The 21,264-nt window shown below is 40.6% G+C and overlaps 1 protein-coding gene across 2 annotated transcripts; it reads right to left on the bottom strand.

The window, feature by feature from the left end:
- Positions 1-873: 873 nt before the first annotated feature.
- Positions 874-15,421, bottom strand: LOC109436931 (olfactory receptor 51E1). 2 transcript variants are annotated; one of them, XM_019715811.3, is made up of 2 exons: positions 15,331-15,421; positions 874-7,109 (listed from the first exon to the last, which is right to left on the bottom strand). In XM_019715811.3, exon 2 carries the CDS (start codon positions 7,065-7,067, stop codon positions 6,114-6,116), a length of 954 nt encoding a protein of 317 aa, XP_019571370.1. In that variant the 5' UTR covers positions 7,068-7,109; positions 15,331-15,421; the 3' UTR covers positions 874-6,113. The 2 variants fall into 2 exon arrangements, with proteins under 2 accessions (XP_019571370.1, XP_074191973.1); XM_074335872.2 differs by lacking the exon at positions 15,331-15,421 and adding an exon at positions 14,648-15,311.
- Between the last annotated feature and the right edge of the window lie 5,843 nt (positions 15,422-21,264).

Raw genomic sequence — 21,264 nt, 5'->3', positions numbered from 1 at the left:
CTGAGATGTGGAATTATTTGGTGTGCTTGTGAAGAGGTGAGTAGTCATATGTGGCTCAGAATAATCTGTGTATGTGTAGGAGGGAGGACAGGAGATGAGCTAGAAATGATGGGCAGTGGTAAGATTTCTGGGGCTCTTTCAGACCTGATTGAAACATTTGACCTTTGCTCTTTGTTTAAAAGTCAGCCACAGAAAAGCTATTGCAATGTAAAATGTTACACCACCTTAACTTTGTATTACAGTTTAGAAAAGTGAAAGTAGAGGAGGAAAAGAGTACAAAGAAACCATTTAGGAGGCTGTTGTCTAGCAAAAAGAAAATGGAAAGTAAAATTAAGTCAGTGTCGCCAGTAATGAAAAAGAATAGATGTATTTTTTTAAAAATTGTATCTCTACATTTCCTTCTCTGTCCTCTGAAAGTCCCTGAAAACAATGACATCAGTAGCAGTAAGCAGAGCTAGCATCTGCCTCTTGATTTCTAAATACCATTTCCCACTACACATAGCCTGGAATCCTTGGAGAATTGCTAATTCCAGGTATGAAGCAGGGAGAACATAAGGTGAAACTTGAATAGCTTATACCTGAAAGCAATAAAGAAAGCACACACACAAAAAAAAGTAATATAAACGACAAACACAGAAACCCATTTGAAGGGGCTACCAGTGGTCAAAGGTGGGTCAATTGGAACATTAAAACTAATTTTGAAAGTAATGGATTATAACAATGAATTTTTTTTGAAGTATGAGTCCATATATTTAGTGATATTTATAAAAAGGAAAAAAAGGAAAAAGAAAAAAAGAGAAGAAAACTCCTTTTCATTTTTAATTATTTATTTTTTTCAGCTACAGCTGACATTCAATATTATTTTATATTAGTTTCAGGTGTACAGCATAGTGGTTAGATATTTATATAATTTATGTAGTGATCCCCTCAATTAGTGCAGTACCCACTGACACTATGCAAAGTTGTTGCCACCTTATGTAATGTGATGTTTTGATACACATTATGAAAAGATTCCCAGAATCAAGCTAATTAACATGTCCATTACTTCACAGTTACCATTTTGTGTGTGTGGTAAGAGTCTTTGAGATCTACTTTCTTAGCAAGCATGTAGTACATTACCATTAACTGTAGCTACCCTGCTATACATTATTAGGTCTCTAGAACTTATCATTTTATAACAGAAAGCATATACCCTTTGACCAACATTTCCCCTTTTCTCCACCTTTCAGCCCCTGGTAACTATGATTCTACTCTTTGTTGATGAGTTCAGCTTTACTATTATTATTATTATTATTATTATTATTATTATTAGTTTCAGGTGTACAAAACAACATAGTGACTAGATATTTACATGCTTCACAAAGGATTATAAGAGAATATTATGAACACCTTCATGCCAGTAAATTTGAAAATTTAGATGAGATAGAAAATATCTTGAACGACATAAAACCTTATAAGTCTGGATCAAGAAAGGATGATGCATCTTTTACTCTTACTTAGAGTCTTCCCATCACCTACCTTTTCTAAAGACATTTTCTCTGGGTGATTTTTACTAAAAGCAATTCCTATCTCCAAGTTCCATCCTCCCTACTTTCGGTGAGGCTTTCCTCCAGTGATATACCTATATTTTAATATAGGTATATCTTTCTTACCTTGAAAATAAAGGTAAGAAACAGATTTTTTGTCAATTGTGATGGTGAAAAAGATGAAAAGAAAGAATAAGGGGAGGAAAAGGAAATCAGTATGGAAGGAAGTTAGGGTTCTTGACACGTCTGAGAAGGAGACCCTGAAAGAAAAACAACTCTATTTCCTCTACAAGCTACCCTAGAAACTGTGGTCTGAAGTGGTCTTTCTCTTATCCACCCCAACTCTGCCTGGCAACTTCAGTGGCAGAAATAAATAAAGGATGCTTTGGGGTCAGAAATCAAGCTCATGTGGTTATTGCTAGAGAATATGTAGTGACTGAAAGATCCCTATGGTCAGGTTCTCTGTCTTTTTAATCTCTGTAGTCCTAGCATTCTTAACATAGTGTCTTACCTAGTTATATTTTTCCATAAATGTTTGTTAAATAAGTGAATAAATAAATGTGTTGATCAGGTGATGCTGACTAGTGACACAGTGATATCGTGCCACCTGCCTCAGCAGTAACTCTTCTTGTAACCTCACTCAGGAAATGTCCATTTCTCCAGGAGACTCACTTGCCTATTAGTTTCCATGGTGAAGTCTGATCATGACAACTGCATCCTCCTCTATGGGCCCATTTCAGATGTCCTCTGGATTCTCCACAACCTCAGTCTTCAACTTTCTTTGGGTTAAAAGCCCTGCATCCCTGTTGGCTTCCTTAGGAGTGCAAAAGACAGACTGCAAACTGATTCTGCATCAGTTTCATTTCCTTTGGATCAAATCTAACATAAAAAGCTATGAGAAGCCAGGGGAATGGACAAGAAGAAGTTGGAGAGTACCTTTTTAAAGAGATAAATGATCAAAATCAATTCTAAAATCCTAAACCAACGGTATAATATGGTCCTTTCCCAAATTCAAGTCTGCTTATCTCAAGAATGCCAGACATAGTAGAAACGGATGACCCTTCACATGTATGTTCATTTGCATCCACGGGACAGTTAACTTATTTAAAAGAATGATATAAGATACCTTCTTAACTTGAATAGATGTGACTCAAAAGTCTCACTCAAACTTTTCTGAACTGGAAATGGTCCAGTTCTTAAAAAAAATAAATTTAAAAAGTGTGCCAAGAGGTCTGGGAACACTGAAGAGAGACTACTTCTTTTGGATAGATGAATCATAAAAACTTCATTTTATGAGATGTTATTTAAAAAGAAAAACTGCAACAGGCAATTCAGAGAAAGAAAACAGAGGCCTTAAAAGTGCATAAAATCATCAAACAACAAGCATTATAAAGTAGCTGAATAATATGGTGTGTGGAAAAATTAAAGATAATAGAAAAATAAGATAGGGATAGGTATAAAAGACAAAAGAATGAGTCTGATACTCTAAGAAGTTTGGACACTATATGAGAAGCAATACAAGACTTTTGATGGATTTTAAACAGGGAAGTTAGATAATCAGAGTTGTGTTAGAAAAAAATCCTACAAGCTATGTGGGATTTAGGACTGGTACAAAAGTTGTTCAAAGGCAAGGAGACCAGTGCGGACGTTATGACCAAGCAAGAGGTGAATATCTGGACTAGAGCATTGGTAGTCAAATGGAGAACACAAAATATGTTTATAAAATGTTTCTAGATAAAACCTAAAATAATGAACAAGTTACATATTGAGATTTAATTATTCAAACTTCTCCAGGACCCAAAAAAGTCCAAGTGGCTTAGATGGTAGAGCCAGAGACAGGAATATTCAAACAAAGGAAATGGAGAAGGTAAAAAGATGCCCATATAAAAGGCATATGCTGAAGGTCTTTGTCCAGAATCTTTACTAATTTACAGCCAAATCTAAAAGAGGCAGCCTCCCCCTCTCATTCTAGTCCTTAACTCCAGGCCCTTCCAGGTAACCGTGTGTGTGTGTGTGTGTGTGTGTGTGTGTGTGTGTGTGTGTGTGTGTCTACACTCACAAAACATTTAAGTCATTTAGGATTAAAGCCATGAAACTTTATCCTGAGCATATTAACTATCATAGACCTGGAATACTTTCCAAAATATAGAATAATACCTGCATCTCTAGAAAAAATGTAAAATTTGTCTGTCTGATTTATCTGTTTATTATTCATCTATCTGTATGCTTCTAACAGGATTTCAAATATAAAGTATACACACATGTTCATCATATGTCCACACAGAATCATGCACACAAACACTTATTAAAAATCTGAAAAAATAAACACCAAAATGCTAACAGTTTTTTAAGATGACAAGTTTATTGGAGTTTTTACTGTATTTTTTTCTTTCTTTTAAATTTTCAGGGTGTCTACCATGTTTCCCCAAAAATAAGACCAGGTCTTATACTAATTTTTGCTCCATTAGGGCTTATTTTCAGGGGATGTCTTATTTTTTCATGTACAACAAACTACATTTATTCAAATACAGTCATGTCATCTTCTGGAACATTGTCATAACGTACTAAATGAGTCCATCTGGCTGAGATCTTAACTGGACTTTATTTTCAGGGTAGGACTTGTTTTGAGGGAAACATGGCAAGATTTTTGTTTCCAGTGATCATATATTGCTTTCCTATATATTGACCATATAAGAAAAAACAAAGTCTGTCTCTTTCTATGTCTTTCATTCTGTCTCTCTCAGTCCCAATGTCAGTTCCCTACTGGGCAAAGGGCTGATCTTCTGTTCAGTCCAAAATGACCAAAGTCTGCATTGACTGTAATTTATGCTCCTAGTTCTGGGGGCTGTCACTCACCTCGGTATATCAGATCCCATATTGCTCACAATTTTAACCTTCTGGATTCCAGTCCAGGAAATCAGATATGCTCTCTACATGCCCTCTCTACCAAGTAATCCTGTGCTACTAGCAATGGCCAGAAAATTCTGGCTGGCCCTGTGCCATGTTCTCTACTATACTACCTGCTTCTCACATTCACTTACCTCTCTTTTGGTCTGCCTGGGTGGTGGTCTCATTTCTGGCCTGTACATTCCTACTGCCCTCCTGTCATGCCCATATGCCCTCCTTCCCATTCTTCTTTCTCCTGGAAGTGCTGTGCCTGGCTTGTGGGACTCTGGGTGGACCTCTGGAACCACACATATGCTAAGTACAGCTGGCAGGGATTCAGGCTTTATTGGTCTCTCCTATGGTCTTCTTCTCTGAACATTGATGCTGTGGGTTGCACCTGCAGGGCACCTCAGGGCCCTTGGGGTATATGGTGTCCACTTATATGCTCTACTCAGTTTCAGTGGACCCATGTTTCCCTTAGCCTGGCTTCATGGCTAGTCCTATGGGCCACTGGCTTTGTCCAGTCTCATGATGGTTCCTGTTCTTGACTCCCTGGCCTGTGGTAGACCTGCCAATTTTTACATGAGTTTCTAGGTGTTCTCAGCTACACTGCTCCGTAAAGTGTCTCTCCAGATATCCAGTGAATGTCCCCATTGATAATCATACTATTTCCCAAACTAGACACTGTTTGGGAATACACTCCGGCTGCTACTGCACAAGTAGTGTCAAATGGTTCGGGAACTATTAGAATCAAAGCCATCAGCAACGTTAGCAGGAAACTCCTAAATACAATATTGGATAGATGAGAAAGAAAATAATACCCCCCCTAAAAACGCAAGACTCTGGATATGTCTAACTCACTACCCTACTGATCTTTCTAGCATTCCTCTCTACAATATGGAATTAAGCATCAAGAGACATAATTTTTTACGTGTGACCTCATATAATTCACTGGTCCCCATTGAACATCAATTTCCCCATGGGTACAATGGGGGTTCTAATCATATTCCTGCCTAAATCAAAAGGTTAATAAGAAAATTAAATAAGGAAAAATGTCCATGGACTGTGAAAAATCTCAGAACAGAGTATGTCAGCTTTCATTAATGTAGGTAACAGAAGTCTTTTCATACTTCCAACCCTCCTCTTAAGGGCTAGTACCTAAAAGAAAAGAAATTATTTATTCTCTATGGAGATCACTTGAAGAAGGAAATCCATGTATATATCTTTTCCTGAGATCCAATATGGTTTGAGATTCTGAGGAGAAAAATCATAGTTTTAAGCCAAATTATCTGTTCGTGTTGTATTGCTGTAATTATTTTAATTTTTTCACACTTAAGACTTTGGTAAATGTTGTTTACATATACCACACTTATCTCAGAATGCTGTGGACTATCAGTTCAAGCAATTTCGAGATTTGCACTGAATGGTTAAATGGGAAGTAATAACCCTCCAACCACAGCCACCTTAGAGTTTTTAATAATCATATATAGAGAAGAACTAACGAGGAAAACAATATTCAAAAATCGGGATTGGGAGAATAGAGTTTTGCTGCCCCTAACCACATGGAGATTCTCCAACCAGTTTTGTCTTTGAAGGATCAGTTGTGTTTTTATTAAGGTTTTTTCCCCTAATATTGTCTTCCAAAGTATTAAAATCTCAATTGAAAGACCTTGAATGAAAAAGAAATTTGATCACTGACACCTAGGGATCTGAAGTGTGGGTAGTCACATGAAAAAGACGAAGGATGCGCTGCCGGATCTCCTTTGTCTTCACTCCATAGACAATAGGGTTGAGCACAGGAGGAATAAGCAGGTAGGTGTTGGCCATGATGACGGGCAGGAGGGAGTCATGCCGCTTGCCAAAACGGTGTACCATAGACAATCCAATGAATGGTACATAGAATATGAAAACAGCACACACATGAGAGACACAAGTGCCAAATGCCTTCGTCTGGGCATCACGTGTCAAGCCCAACACCGTCTTGAGGATAAGCAGATATGACAAGGAGATGAGAAGTGAGTCGAGGCCAATGGCAGAGATGATGACGATGAGGCCATAGATCACATTGACATGGATGTCAGCACAGGCCAACTTCATGACATCTTGGTGTAGGCAGTAGGAATGGGAAAGGATATTGGAGCGGCAGAAAGGCAGCTGTTTGATGAAGACAGGCAGGGGTGCCATAAGTGCAGCACCCCGTACCACGGCAGCCAAGCCAATCTTGGTAACACGAGGCAATGTTAGCACAGTGGCATGGCGTAGTGGGTGGCAGATGGCCACATAGCGGTCAAAGGCCATGGCCAGCAGTACTGTGGACTCCATGCCAGACAAGGAATGGATGGCAAACATCTGTATCAGACAAGCATCAAACTGGATGGTAGTAGAGTTGAACCAGAAGATGGCCATCATTTTGGGCATGGATGACGTAGAGATGAGGACATCAAGGCCAGAAAGCATGCAAAGGAAGATATACATGGGTTCATGTAGGCTGGGCTCAGTCCGCACAATGTAGATGATTGTCAAGTTACCTAACACAGCAATAAGATAGAGGGAGCACAGTGGAAAGGCCAACCAGAACTGAGCTTCTTCCAAGCCTGGAAGGCCTATTAGAATGAAATGGGTAGCACTGGATTCATTGCCATTAGAGCCCACCATAGTGAAGAAGCTGAGCTGTGACCAATGCCGGGCTGGGAGAAGCTGGAATGCAAAGATAAGCCATTGTCAGATCCTTCAGAATCACAATACCACACTTCTTTCCCTTCATGCTGATAGCCTATCCTCTGACCCAAACTCTAACTTTATTGTCTATCCAAACTCTGATTCTGAACTCTACTTGGCCGTCCTTCATAACTCAGGGCCCAGATAAAAATTCACCCTGCCCTACTTACTAACCAAACCTCTAAAGTGAATCCTGAAAACAACTATTAAGGGGGAAAAACAAAAAAAAACAAAAAAAAACCTCGAAGTATATTTTAAATCATTTAGTTTACCAAAGGTAAGTTATTGAATAAATATGCATCAGGCTTAGATGATAAAAAATCACATCACTTCTTCTATCCTATCCTACCCTTATGTTCCCCTATGCTTAAAACCAACTGTAATTCTAGCTATATCATTAGATTACATTTAACACTAATTCCAGGTCCAAATGTAGTGATATTAATAGCATCATAGATTAACACTGATACCTAACTTTATCTCTAATCCTAATGACCTCTCCAACTCTAGCTTTAACCCTAACTTTAACATTAACCTAAGACTTAATTCTAGTATACGTACTTCATTATAAAGTCTAATAGAATAAAAAAATCCTAACACACTAACTTCATCCTGAATTCTAACTCAAGAATTTCATTCTTGCCCAAATGTCTATCAAACATCTTACACTTGTCCAAAATACTCCTTTTATATCATAAAAGGAGCAACGGCTGAAATGGACACCATCAGTGTCCCGACTAGGTCTCCTTCACCAAGCCAATGCACCTGTATCTCATCTGCAGGGGATGCTTAGTGCTCAAAGCTCACAGTTCTCCCTTTCTCCAGAAAATTGTCCATGATCAAATGAGAGGCACCTTACCCAGGAAGTTATGCTATTCCCGCCAGGGCACGTTTAGAGATCAATGACTGCCTGATGTAAAGGTTCAAATGGCTAGCCTCCTTGCCTCCAAGAGGGGGAGCTGTGATGCAATGTATGCTCCAGTTGAGACCACAGCCTCACTTAGCTTTCTTTCCCTGCTCTATGCTGCTTCCCTCCCTCCTCTTCTCTTGACAGTAGTCCTTCAATATGGCATTTAAATAAGAATCCCCAGTACAAGCTCTGTTTCTAGGGGACCCACCAGGCTTAAGATAGAGGGACTGACATAGAAGCCCAAACCTGACCACATTAGAAACACTGGAGTAATGATCAATCCTACAGTAGGGTTCCGGTATCCCTGAATATCGGGCTACAAAATTGATGGATGTAAGTAGAGATTGCTAAGGTGGAAAATGTCAGACTTGAGTTTTTTCAGATATCTCTGTTAAAACAATTAGAGAGTTAACTGTTGTCCTTCCTCCTTTCCTTTCTATCATTCACAAATATTCACATTATTCACATGTTCCTACTATTTATTAGTATATATTCAGATATAATTTGGCAGTTAGGTATCTCCTCTACCCATTATAGAAATAGTGCCACATTTAGTTAGGGTATCGTTAAGATAATTTTATCTTGGGAAGAAAAAAGCAAGTTTAGATTTTTAAGATTTGGCCCTTGACAACTGGTCTTTCTTCATGGGTAATCAGAGAGTACTTGAGTGTGAAGAAGGGCCCATGGCCAGCACCAGGAGGGGCTCACACCGTTCAACATGTTTGGGATATGTCAATAATCTTTGTTCCGCCATTGAGCTGTCACCCAGAGCTTCCCTCAGACCAGACACAGAGGGGGAAACACTGGAGCACAAGTTTTGGAACAGAGAGTGACAGAATTTAATTCAAACTGCTGAAGGGAGACTGTATAAGGAACCATATTTAATCTAGAACTTAGACAAACAGGCCAAAGTCATCAACGTCACTTAAGTCTTCAGTATTGACCTCTCTGTAGCATATGACACTGTGAGCAGTTCTCTCCTTCTTAAACTTCTCCCTTCTCCTTCTGCTGCTCCTCCCCTCTCTCTGATCACTAGTTTTTGGTCTCCTTTCTGGACCTTCAGCCTCCTCTGCTTGACCCTTAAGTATACTCTTAAATGATAATGCAGAATTTTATCCCCAGTGTTTTTTTGTTTATACCCTTTCTTTGGCTGTCTCATCCCCTTCAATAAATCCATTCGTTATGTATAAACTATTGATTCCCAAATCTGTTTAGCAAGCCTTGAATTATTTTATGATACAGATTTATAATTCTGAAGTCTTACTAAAGGGATCCAACAGACTTTCTCTAAAGCACATCAAACTCTCCCTGTCTGAAAAACAAACTCTTCCAGAGGCCATATTGTACAGCTATTAAGAGCATGAGCTGTGAAATCAATCCTGGATTCAAATTCCAGTCGACAACTTGGCTAGCTGTGCAATCTGGGGCAAGTCAGTTAACCTCTGGGAAAACCTCAGTTTCCTCATCTTTAAAATGAGGATAATAGTCACTGTGTAATAGGGGTCAAAGTGAGGATTAAATGAGATGATCAGTGTAAAGTATTTAATACAATGCCTGCCACACAGTAAATGTGCAAAAAATCACGTCTGTTGTTGTTAATTGTTTTCCTCTTCTCTGTTATGGTGGCCAAAACAGTCACACAAGCTAGATACTCTGATTCCGACTGCCATGCCACTCACATAAACTTCTTTCTTCATCTTCAAACCCAAATATCTTCAAACCAAAAGAAATCAAGTCACTCTCAGTTGTTTAAAAAAATGCCTTTGAAAGGTCCAAATTAATCCTAGAATAAAGACCAAACTACGAGGGTGTGGCCAAATGTCTGTCTTTCAGCCTCTGAGCCTAGGTTTCTCTCTCCCCACTCTTCACCACAGCTCCTGGGCCACAGCCACGTTACAATACATACTATTTTCATGAAGTAGCGTTGATTCTCATGGCTCTGTGTCTTTTTGTCTTTTTTACCTCTTGTCCCTTTGTCAAGATCCTCTCAGACTGCACTCCTTGACTTTCCACTGAGCAAAATCTTATTCATCTTTCACATCCTGGCATACTGTCTCTGTCTTGTGCTATTTCCTAAGCCTCCTTCCCCTGGATGTAATTAATTATTTCCTGCTCTGTGCTCCTGAAAGAACTTTGTTTAGGTCTCTTTTTATGCATTTACCCTCCTGAATTATGAATTCCTATTTTCCCCTGAATTATGAATTCCTTAATGGCAGGAACCCTATCATATTTATTAGTGTTTTATTGATGTTTGTTGAAAATAAAAATGAGTTTTATCAAAAGAAACATCCCTCAATAGGCATCTGATGAGCATTGCACAATCACAGGGGGAGGAAAGGCTTCCAGTTGTTTGAACTATAGAGACTTTTGAGAAGAATAAAAGAACGCTTGGCAGGTCAGTGCAGGGTAATCTTAAGTTCAGAACAAACATTGTTAGGGTCAGACAGAAAGGTCTTTCTTACCCAGGGAGCCAGAGGGCATGAAAGGATACATGGAAAACAGAGTAGGTACAAAGCCTTGGCTCTAAGTAAATGCATAGTGGACATGCAGCACAGTTTGTGCCTGAGAGAGGGGATGACTTAGGATCTCTCACCTGGAGACATCAGCAAGAAGGCTCTGGTACTCCAGAGGGCTAGATATCCATGCCATCCAAGAATTTCAAATGAACAGATATGGTGCAGCAGGGCAATTCCCAGGATAAAACTGTGCTGCCTTCAGAGACATGTTGAGAAAACTCATGGATTGCTATATTCAATGCTATTACCTCTGGGGGTAAAAGATGTGATGAGCAGAGCCCTAAGCTAGGAATGCAAGTCTCAGCTCTAAATAAATGCAGAAGACAATAATAACTCATAATGCTGCTACAAAATTATATGAGATAAAGCATGTCAAAAGGCACTGTGAAAACAGCATTATAGTGTGCAAAGCACTCTTTTTCACATTTCCATAAAAATGGGAAACAAAATCTCTGAGAAAATATAAAGTTTCTAAAAATTTTTCATTTCCCTTCGATTTGTCACCTTAATTGACACTCCACCTCAAGCACACACATACACAAACACAAGCACACACTCGTACACACATACATACTGACTAGCAGTCAGTCTCCCACAGTGGCAAAGACTAAGCACTGATATGGAGATTCCAGAAATCAGAGAGTAAAATTCAGCTCGCCTGGGAGGGAGGTGTCTCGGTAGCATGAAGTGGGCAGAGTGGGTCTGGAGGTGAAATGTCAGGCTGCACCTCAGAAGACTGCAGTAGGAGAGAAATGAAAAAATGGGGAAGGCAGCTGTTCAGAGGGCCCAAGTATCACCCTTCAGACTGTCCAGCCCTGAAGCACGCCAATCTCCCACAGTCCCACCAGGAGGCAGGCAGAGGGGACAAAATGACTTCCAGGCTGAGCGACAGTTGATAATTAGAACCACTGGCAAGCACTCAGAGATAGAACGTTTGGAGCTCTGGAGGAAATTGGAATTAAATCCCTCTAGTTTGAAAATAAATCATAATCAAGGAAAAATAAACAAAGTTTTTTTCTTCTTCTTCTTCTTTTTTTTTTTAGAAAGCCCACTCTGCTCTCACCTCCAGGGAATAACTCTGGGCGTGAGATTTTCTCTGAAAAAGTCACACTATCTTAAACAAGTCCCAGAAATGTTTTTTGGAGGACTGTGAAGGACATCTTGGCCCTTTGTTGAGGATGAGGGAGCAGGAGCTCCCAGCTACACAGAGTGGAAACCTACTTTGAGGCCTTCGATCCCCCTCATTCCTTCTCCCTGGCTTCCAGGACTCTGTCCCCAGTGCCAGCTCAGCCCCCATGACACTTTCCTCACACTCTTCCTCAGAACTCTCTCAAAGACCCATAGAAAAGCAGTCAGTGAGGTAGGACAGGGCTATTAGCTCTATCTCTTCTGACACAGGAGAACAATGAGGTCACTCCCAACACTGATTTTGCTGTTTTTGTGATAACAGCAGAAATCATTGAGTGACTACAAAATGCCAAACTCTGTATAAAGCTAATCTCTAACCCAATAACAACACTGCATGATAAGAATTCTATATTTCTGCTCTATATTATATGTGAGAAAACTGAGGTCCCAAGGGGGTTAAATAAGTTTCTCAGGGTTAAACAGTTGACTGGTAAAGTAGGAATTTAGCCTAGACTAACTCCAATGCCTGTATTTTCCCCTATTCTAGGTTGCCTTTAATTGTGCTGCACCTTCTCAAAGCCAAGAGGTAGGATAGGAGAGGCTTGGTAAAATAGAATACCTGGCCCAGGTAGACCCTTGGAAGGAAACCCAAGAGGGCAGGAAAGAAGACCCTGCTGACTGGGATCTGGGCACTCTCCTTCTTTCAGCCCCAACTCCTCTGGCTGTGACATGGGCAGCCCCCACAATGGAGATTAAAAAGCTTTATCCTCTACCAAGTTCTTCTTTCATTTATGATTAGAGCCTCTCGTCAACCTGTCAGGCAGATATTATTAATCCCATTAGACATATAAGGATATTGAGAGTTACTTAGATCTCTCAGTGCCAAGTACCTGTGCTTTCTAATAGGCCAGGTTACTTCTCTGCCCTTCTCCCAGTCTCCTTAAGAATGGACCCATGATTTGTAAGAACTATTTCCATGCTATTCTCCAAAGAAGCCAAAATTTGAGGACCCATGAGTCCAGAAAGTCTCTCCAGGACTCAGGACACCTGACCAGCTCTTCCACTTAGGTTCAGTGGGGAAGAGAAATGAGGGGATAAGAGATAGGATTCGTGGTTGCTACCATTTCTGGGCTAAGCACACAGAAGGTTCCATGCCTAGAGGAGTGGGTTGGGGACCTCGGGTGCCACTGCCAGCCTCTGTGAGAACATCCAAAAGAGAATGTCCTGGGAGAGAAGCCCAGAAATACCTGGGAGCCTCTAGCTCCTACTCCCAGGCCAGTCAGGGAAGGCCGACCTCAGGGGCAATGCTGTCGCCTGCAAGGACCGGAGGAGCTCATCACTCGATTCGTGGAGAAGGAGCATTTTTCCTACTACTCCATGAGGGTAGTAGTCCCAGAATCACATCCATCCCAAATTATCCACATCCTCTCTCCCCTAAACTCACTGTATTCTCTTGAAAATGGCCAAGATGAGAATGGAAAGATAAAAGACTACAACTTCTAACTCAATAAAAAATTAAGCTCCCAACCCCATTCTGCTCACTCATGTCAGTCTGCCCTGTAAAATTACTACTACACAAAGCCCCAAGGGTTCAGGTCCCTGCCCCTCCACTTTCCAAGTAGAACCAGAGTCAATAAGTACCCACAGACCTGCAAAGCTTGACCTAGTTATCAGTGCCCATCAGAGCTACTCTCACCATTGCTTGCATGCGAGGGAAATGTGGTGCAGTGCAAAAGTTAGATCGGAACTTTGATCAGTACACTGATCCTTTCAACAATTACAGGCATACCTCAGAGACATTGCAAATTAAGTCCCTTACAACTGCCATAAAGCAAGCTGTAATTCTTTTGCTGGTGGAAAAAGATTCAACTTGTAAAAAATGCAACATCTGCGGAGTACAATAAAGAGAAGCCCAATAAAACAAGGTAGGCTTGTATTGATTGACTGACTACTGTGGACCAGACTCTGTGCTAAGCACTGTAGATACTGAGATACAGAGTAAATAAGTCATAGTTCAGCCTTCCAGCTGTGGGGTAAACTTGAGACAAATATGTGGCCATCACAGCTTGTGGTGATAAATGTTAGGATATGAGTAAGTACGAGGGCATCAGGAGCAGACAATAGCTCACCAAGTCGTGAGGCTCAGAGAGCTTTCCTGAGAAGATGATGTCTGAGCTAAGGCTTGTGGGGCAAGTTGCAGCTAACCAGTCAGGGTTGTGGGCATGGGGACAGCAATACTCAATTAAACAACAAAAATGCATTGAGTGCCTACTATTTGCCCCAAACTGGAGATAAAACAGAAAAGATCACTGTTCTCACAGAGCTCATATACTAGGAGGGCAATAACAAAAAATTTACAAATAAATGAGCAAGAACATTTCAGACAAAGATGAGTGCATGAAAGACAAGACAGAGTGATAGGAGGCAAAGGACAGGCACAGGGCACCCATATTTGAGACGGTAGTCAGTAAAAGCCCCTCTGAGGAGGTGACATATGAGCTAAGAGCTGTGTAATGAAATAATGCCAGCCATTCTATTAATAAGGTTTAGGAAAAGAGTGTTCCAAGCAGAGGAGACAACAAAAGAAAAGATCTTGAGGCAAGAATGAGTTTGGGGTTCACACAACAAAAAGATCGATGCTACTGTAACACAGGAGAGTTTCAGAAGCTGAGAGCAGAGAGGAGGGCAAGAGCCAGGTCATATAGTGGCTTGCAAGACAAGACAAGGAGCTTTGATTTAATTCTGAGTGACTTGGGGGAATTTAAGCAACAGACCCAATCAAACTTGGGTTTTGTTTGTTTTTTAATTGTTAATTTTTTATTAGTTTCAGGTGTACAAAGCAACATAATAGTTAGACATTTACACCCCTCACAAAGAGATAACCCTCCTCCCACCCCCGAATCTAATTTGTTTTTTGAAGTACACTCTCACATGTGCAAAGATCCAGACAGAAGAGAACATACCTTGTTTGGAAGGCTGCAAGTGATTCAGTGTGGCTGGGGTAAAGAGTGCAAGGCAGGAAAAGTTGCAGTGTAGACACTAATCCAGTTTTTAAATGAGCTAAAGACTGAACCCTGATCCTAAGCACAGACTGGGTCAGGGTCAGGCCCCAGGAAGACTGCCAAGTCCCAATCTCAACCACAGCCTGACTCTTGCTATAGAGTCTCCGATGAGCCTGGATCTCAATCAGAGTCCACACCCCATATACAGCTATAGTCTGACCCCTAATCACAAACTGAGTTTCGACCACACGAATGGCCTGGGACTGGCCTTGTTCACACACCGAACTCCATTTCAACTCTAGCTCAGTCGCAACCCCATCTGTTGTTCTCTGCTCCCCTTCACCTTCATTTAGGCTAACTCCTGCCAGGCTCAAGATGGGCATACCAGTAAACTGATTAATGAGAAAGTGCTTGGAAACTACCCATAGGCAGCATCTAACACCACCCATGCTTCCCTTCACCACACAAACATAGAAATTGCTAAGGCTGTCTGCCCTCTGAGTCAGGAGCCTTGTTCAACACCCACTGGTCCCACGCCTGTACTTCTGGTTCTTCACAGCCTGGTTTCTCATTCACTCAGCAGGTTTAATGGGAGACCCCTAGCTACACATACCTGGATGTACCACCTTGTCTCCTGAACTCACCTCAACTTCACTGCAGGAACGTGTGCCCTTTTCTCTAGTACTCTTCCTGAAGAGGTCTGGCAGGCTGTACTGCAGTGCAGCCCTCTCTGCCTCCGCCCCCTCCTTTGGACCTCCTTGGTCAGGGTTATTTATTTATTCTGTCTTATCTCCTCCTCCTTCTGTTTCTCCCTGCTGGTGGGTGGAGTGCTGCCCAGAGGATCTATCAGCAGGTACCCCCCTAGTAGCCAGCTGTGGGTCTGGTGTTCTTCTTGGCTTCTGTGTCCTGGGAAGGAGTGCCTGGGGGGATGCGGAAGAAAGGACAGTGGGTAGAGAGGAACCCTAGAGTCCTCCCCAGGTGGGCCCTGTGCCCGCTGCCAACATGAAGTTTTACAGGGGGATTGAGTAAGGAACGGCTACAAAGGTCATTTATGTGACCACGGCTTTTGTGAGGAGATTTTCTCCAAGTTTCTTCCAAGGCTCATCACACTCAGACAGAGGAAAGGCAAAATAAGCTTTCAGGGAGATCCCATTATTAATTGCCAGCTCATTGCCTTCCTGAAGCTTTCTCTGTCTCCTACCTTCTTTTCGTTGGTGGCGCCTGCTTGGTTCCTTGCTGAGACTGGATCCTAATGGACCCATTTGCGATTCCCCAAACCTCTGGGTCTACATTTTCTTTCTCCTCGGGCTCTGGGCCCTGTGTCTAGCTAACTCATAACAGGAGTCCCATGAGACCATGCCTCTGCCTGGCCTTGGGCTGAGGAAGGAGGCTGTGATTTCCTTAACCTTCCCCTACCCCGCAAAACCAGCCATATAAGAACAATGTCATCTGGTTTCTCTCTTAAGGGCAAAAATAGTGAGAGAACATTTTAGAGAGTTAGAGAACAACTTGAATGAGAAACTAAATACCTTCCATATTTAAATAAGTTAGAAAAAAAACATGTCTATAAATAAAGTGAATTTTTGTTGGTTTCTCATTTTTTACTGATTAATTTCAAAACTGTCAGTTTTAAATTCACAACAAAGGGCATGCTGACTTCAGCTGTGCAAAAATAAGCAATGGCAAACAAGGCCAGTCCAACACAGAGCACATCAAAACTAGTGATTATAAGAGCTCCAGGGGAAAAGGACCCCTCATACACTTTTCATGGAAATGTACATTGGTGCAGCCACTATGTAAAATAGTATGGAGGTTTCTCAAATAATTAAGAATAGAATTACCATATGACCCAGCAATCCCTCTCCTGAGTATCTACCCCAAAAATTTGAAAACATTTTTCTGTAAAGATAGATGTACCCCAATGTTCATTGCAGCATTATTGACAGTGTCCGAGACACGGAAACAGCCAAAGTGTCCTTCGATAGACAATTGGATAAATATGTGGTATATATACATAATGGAATACTACTCTGCCATAAGAAAAGATGAAATACTGCCATTTGCAACAACATAGATGGATCTTGAGATTATTTTGCTAAGCAAAATAAGTCAGACAGAAAAAGTCGAGAACCATATTGCTTCACTTATATGTAGAATATAAAACTGAAAGCAACAAAGGAACAGACAAACAAAGAAGCAGAAATTCATAGACAAGACAGTAGTTTAGTGGGTACAAGAGGGTAAGAGAGGTGTGGTAGTAGAAGGGGGGTAAAATATATGGTAAAGGGGGTAAAATATATGGTGATGGAAGGAGAACTGACTCTGGGTGGTGAGCACACAATGTGATATATAGATGATGTACTATAGAAATGTACACTTGAAACCTATATAATTTTACTAAATATTTTCACCCCAATAAATTTAATTTAAAAAAGTACAAAAAGAAAAACTAAGAGGTCCAGGTACCTGCAAACCTGCAGCTTGACACTTGCTGCCAACACCCTTGAGCCATGTCTACTACTTCCCTCAACTTTCCATAGACTTAAACTGTGTGAATACTTTTTTAAAAACTACCCAGGAACTTCTTCTTCTCGCCATGATGGAGTAACAGGAAGTAACGTCCACCTAAACAAATCTAAAGTGGACAATATATATAAAGCAATGGTTTGCAAGACCCTGGATATCAGGTAATGAAGGACGTTGAGCCCTGACACATGGGACACACATGAGGTGAACCCTATGTGTCCCCAGCATACTACTTTGAAAGAGTTTCCATGCTGCAGCACAGGGACGGAGAACCCGGCAGAGTCCAGAGGACACCCTAGTTTGAGGATGTGGAACTGAGAGTTCAAGAAGATCAAGCTAGCTAGAATTTGAAGGCACAATATTAAAGATGAGAGATCTGCATGGAGAGAGAACTCCAGAGATGTGCAGAGGGTCCTCCTCAAGCATTGAACTGAGTACTGACCATCACATGCATGTGAGCAAACTGGGAAAAAGCCACAAGAAAAGATTAGAATTAGCATGTCCAGTGCTCACACAGGACGGAGGATAGCAAGCATTCCCACCAGCCAGACCGGAAAACCTCAAGATTCACAGGGCATTGAGTAGAGAATACAGAAGAATCTTGTCTCAGTAGTGCGAATAATTAATTAGACATTATCTAGAGTATAATGTTGTGCTTGGATCATAATGGTCATTAATAGCTGGAGAAAGTACTTTGTGGACTTTATAAAATGATACAGGTCAAACTAAGGACTATAATTTATAGAGAAAGGAACACAAGATGGGAGTGGATGGGGAAGAAGAGTGAATTGGTTCATCTAAAGTGAACCACATCCCACTCGGGCTCTCCCTTTTCTGAGAGGCCCCAGCCAAACAGCCATTGAGCATCTTACATGCAAGGCCCTGGAGATAAAGGAAAACTAGTCCTTTTCTTCAAGAGAGAAAGACAACTATCATACGGATATTTATGTTCTATAATGGAGGATAAACAGAGAGTTATCATACAACTATTTAAGCTTTGTAACAGCTGGAATGTAGAGCTTTAAGTGTTACACTGGAGGGAAGTGTGGAAACTGTGAGAGCATAGAGGAAGCCCTTAATCTAGTCTAGCAATTCGCCAAGTTTTCCAACACGCAACAATTACTGCAGCAACAATTACAGCTACTCAAGTAACAGGATTGTAGAGGACTCAGAGATCTCCCAAGATCTCCTGAGAAAGAAGGCCACCAGGTAGTCTAAAACTAGTGACACTACAATCTGGACAAGGGACTAGCTTCTGGCCTGTGCACAGAATGTGGTTATGAAAGGTGAAGACAGCAGTATTTTTAATATTATCCCATTTAATGGAATAAACATATCTCATCTTATCAGTTTTGTTATTTAAAACTAAAGCAGGTCTTCGAATAACATTGTTTTGTTCAACATCATTTTGTTATAATGTTGATGAGATGCCACAGAAACTTAACTCTTGCTTATATCAATTAGCCAATGGTAAAATTGGTTTAGTTACAAGTCATTTCACTTCAAGTTGCAGAATTTATTGATGATGTTAAGTGAGGACTGACTGTATTGTCACCAACATTTATTGATCGCTTTCTATTTTCCATATGTTTTCACACCTATTATCCTATTTAACCCCCATAATCCATATAACAGGAGCTATGTTATATTTCTGTTTTATAGTGCTTATGATTTCCAAAATTATGGTGGTTCAGTAGGCTAAGTAACATGCCCAAATATCAAAGCTAGCGATCCTAACCTCTATCACATCTAATTCCAACCCCACAGTGTCTCTCTTTTTTTGACATAGATATCAACCCCATTTAAAGGAACTTCTTGGCAAGGTTGGGCTTTCGCTGAATTTCACTGGTAAATTTGAATTTCATTTGTAAATCAGACAGCAGCACAGGGAAATGAATGTCAACTTCTCTGAAGCTTTGTGAAAACAATTTATTAAGAAACAAAAATTAACAACAAATCAGGCCAAACTGGTGATACACTGCACAATTCTGAGAGCACAATTCACATAGGTCATGATGTGAATGATGTTAAGACAAACATGAATATGATTATTCCTTGCATGTTTACAGTACTTTGCAGTCTACAAAGGATGTTCATAGTATTCGAGCTTTACAACATCATTGCTGTTGCAATTTGTCATTACATAGAAGAGGAAATGAGATTCAAAGGTTTACACAGTACACCACTTTATGATATTTCCAGAATTTTAACCTCATAAGATTGCAGTTCGTCATTACACAGAGAAGGAAATGAGATGCAGAGATTATTGCATGGTATGCCACTTTATGATATTTCCAGGACTTTGACTTCATATGTCCTACTTTCCCCCGCCTCAAATGAACCTACATTGTTTTCTACCTGTCATTCGTCAATGCAAACATTTTGACCTACCAGATTCTAAGAGTTGGAAGTTAAATGAGTATACCTGGAGCGAGAAACTTCTGGGAAATGCCGGGGCCTATACAGTATCTCATATTGGTTTTCCCCCACTCCTCATCCTTGTTCACTGCTTCCCTAAAGGGGTTAAAAGAAAATCCCTGCAACCAAGGATGTTTACACATATTTAGTAGTCCAGTAAGAAAGGGACAGGAGAGGGAAAGATACTGTGACCTGCTACTGAGTCAGGAGGCCAGGGACTTAGGGAGAGAATACCTCAGGAAGGGCAGGAGGAAAGACAGGAAGAATTGACAGAGCAACTGTGGTCAGGATGAAGAAGGTGTGGTCTGAGAAGATGTAAAAAGGAGACACTGTGCTTTCCTATCACTCCCAGAGGCTGAGCCATAAGCCCACACTAAGCCCAGGCCAAGAAACTGAGCCTCTGAGAGTCATGGCTCTCAGCTTTGGAAATTACTTCCACAATCAGTACTGCTTTAACCTCCTGCCTTCACCTCTAATACATGAGACACCATTCAACAATCAGTGCCCTATTACACAGATAATGTATTCACTCTTGTGCCAAACAATCTACACCCACTACACAAAGGAAATGTGCCCTAAAACATATGCCCTAAAATACAATCATCACAAGCAATGCAATGCATGTGTGCCTATACGCACACATGTGTACACACATGTCCTTCAGACACTATATTCCACCTACATATGACTAAAGACACATATATCACAAAAAATAATCTAATATCTTAGATGCTAAGCATAACATACATATGCCCAAAGATAAACACCACACATGCCAAAAGGTATAACCATCCCAATACTACACACATTTCACACACTCATGCATATTATATATTCTACATTGTTACAAATATGTAATATTTTACATTCTACATATGATATTCTATATTTTACATATTATAAATATGAAGAAAAATAGAGGCCACATTTTTATCAGAAACACATCAAGATATTGTCCAACATTCTCACATAGATGCATATCACATACCAACTGAGACCACATAAACACAATAAATGTGAAATCAGAGGTGTTATTTATGAAACATATACATGCCAAGACACAGTTACCACACTCACCAAGACACAACTGGCACATTTTCTATGTTCTCTCTCCCTCTCTCTTTCTCTCTCTTCTCTCTCTCTCTCTCTCTCTCTCTCTCTCTCTCTCTCTCTCTCTCTCTCTCATACACACACACACACACACACACACACACACACACACGAATCACATATATCCACATAAGCAAACCTACACAGCATCCTTATGGAAAAGTAGTCTTCTAATAGTGAATGTCAACTATAATTGGAAAAAAAAGAAAAACAGTCTCCAGTAGGGCCACATAGATGAACACGGTACAGAAACCTAAACACTTCATGTGAGCTGCCCCCTTTCCTGTTACCATCACCCGCCTCTAAAAAGAAAAAAAGGAAAAAGAAAAGACTATGTAACCACTTTGGAATCCAAAAAGAAAGCTCACAGCCAACACAGCTTCACTGACATGGATGCTTGGGAGCAAGAATAATTAAAATCATACATCGAGACAGGAATGAATCATGAGCTGTGGCATTTATAGCCTTATCATGTCAAAACTCTATGTGTTTTCTAGTTGGAAGACAGAAATAAGCCCAGGCCA

This window comes from Rhinolophus sinicus, chromosome 14, assembly GCF_057876585.1.
Source record: "Rhinolophus sinicus isolate RSI-liver-muscle chromosome 14, RSI-T2T, whole genome shotgun sequence".
NCBI classification, from domain to species: Eukaryota; Metazoa; Chordata; class Mammalia; order Chiroptera; family Rhinolophidae; genus Rhinolophus; species Rhinolophus sinicus.
This window is presented reverse-complemented; position numbering and strand designations above follow the sequence as displayed.

Bases quoted from the DNA above. Each gene is read 5' to 3' on its own strand.
- LOC109436931 (XM_019715811.3), bottom strand. From the start codon at position 7,067: ATGGTGGGCTCTAATGGCAATGAATCCAGTGCTACCCATTTCATTCTA.